The 1,043-nt window shown below is 38.0% G+C and overlaps 1 protein-coding gene across 1 annotated transcript; it reads left to right on the top strand.

Moving 5' to 3' along the window:
* Window positions 1-169: 169 nt before the first annotated feature.
* On the top strand, window positions 170-834 carry Tsp_15189 (piggyBac transposable element-derived protein 2). Its single transcript, XM_003367238.1, has 3 exons — window positions 170-281; window positions 342-591; window positions 648-834. The coding sequence occupies exons 1-3, from the start codon at window positions 170-172 to the stop codon at window positions 832-834; spliced, it is 549 nt and encodes a 182-aa protein (XP_003367286.1).
* The last annotated feature ends 209 nt before the right edge of the window (window positions 835-1,043 follow it).

Below are 1,043 nucleotides of genomic sequence, written 5' to 3'. Positions count from 1 at the left end.
GACTTTTCCAAGGCGAGGTGTATGTTCTGGTCGTGTGAATCCATCACAAAATAAGTGACGTTGATGCGTATGAGGGAAAAATCATCGGGTAACAGTTTCAAAGTATGATTATTTCTATTTAATCAAGTTAAAATTTAGAAATGGGTAAAAAAATTGAAAATATCAGCAAATGGAGACTGACAGAGCGGTGATTTGGAAAGCAGTGAATGCAGGTTACCTCCATGATGCTGAAAAAGAAGTAAAAACACCTGACATGACAATGCTGCGCGATTGTTTACAAAGTATTGAAAAATATCAAAGCTAAATTATTATTATTATTATTATTATTCACAAAATTACAGATTGGTCTCCACGTGATGTTTTTGAAAAATTTTTTGATGAGGAAATTATCACGCACATTGTAACTGAAACCAATCGATACGGCCTGGACACTCTTGGAGATAATTTCAGTGTTGACGAAGAGGAGATGAAGACATTTTTGGCCTTGCTGCTTTTCTCTGGTCATTATGATTTGCCCGAAGAAGACATGTATTGGCAATTCACTGACGACGTATACGTGCCTCTTGTTTACAATGCCATGTCGAAACGCAGGTTTGTGCTTGTGATTGCACTTTTTGACTGTAATTGGGAGGGGAAATATTGTTCAGATTTCGTCAGTTGAAACGCTGCTTACATTTGGCTAACAATGAAGAACTCGATAAACATGACAGATTTGCGAAATTGAGACCATTTTTGAATTTGTTGAAGAAAAAATACCTTCAATTTGGTGTATGGCCAAATGATCTCGCTGCCGGGTTCCCTGTCGATCTCATGACCTGGCTTAATTTCTGCTAATTGAAAGCTTTCGATGATGTCTGTTTTGGTCCGTTTTAAAAAATTATTCTTTCTTTTCAAAAAAACTTGAAAAGAAACAACCTTACGCGCAATACTTGTTATATCCAGATCGTCTGGTTTTCCTCCCCTGGGGATATTATCCATTTAGACCACCCAGGATCGGGGCCACGGAAAACGAAGACTTGTCCCCGCCTATGGACTAATGCATT

The sequence above is a fragment of the Trichinella spiralis genome (assembly GCF_000181795.1).
Source record: "Trichinella spiralis strain ISS 195 chromosome Unknown Scfld4598, whole genome shotgun sequence".
Taxonomy (NCBI): Eukaryota; Metazoa; Nematoda; class Enoplea; order Trichinellida; family Trichinellidae; genus Trichinella; species Trichinella spiralis.
This window is presented reverse-complemented; position numbering and strand designations above follow the sequence as displayed.

Excerpts from the sequence above, each read along its gene's own strand:
- Tsp_15189 (XM_003367238.1), top strand. The coding sequence starts at position 170 with ATGGAGACTGACAGAGCGGTGATTTGGAAAGCAGTGAATGCAGGTTAC. Across the intron at positions 282-341 it reads GCTGCGCGATTGTTTACAAA|ATTGGTCTCCACGTGATGTT; the intron begins GTATTGAAAAAT and ends ACAAAATTACAG. Across the intron at positions 592-647 it reads AATGCCATGTCGAAACGCAG|ATTTCGTCAGTTGAAACGCT; the intron begins GTTTGTGCTTGT and ends AATATTGTTCAG.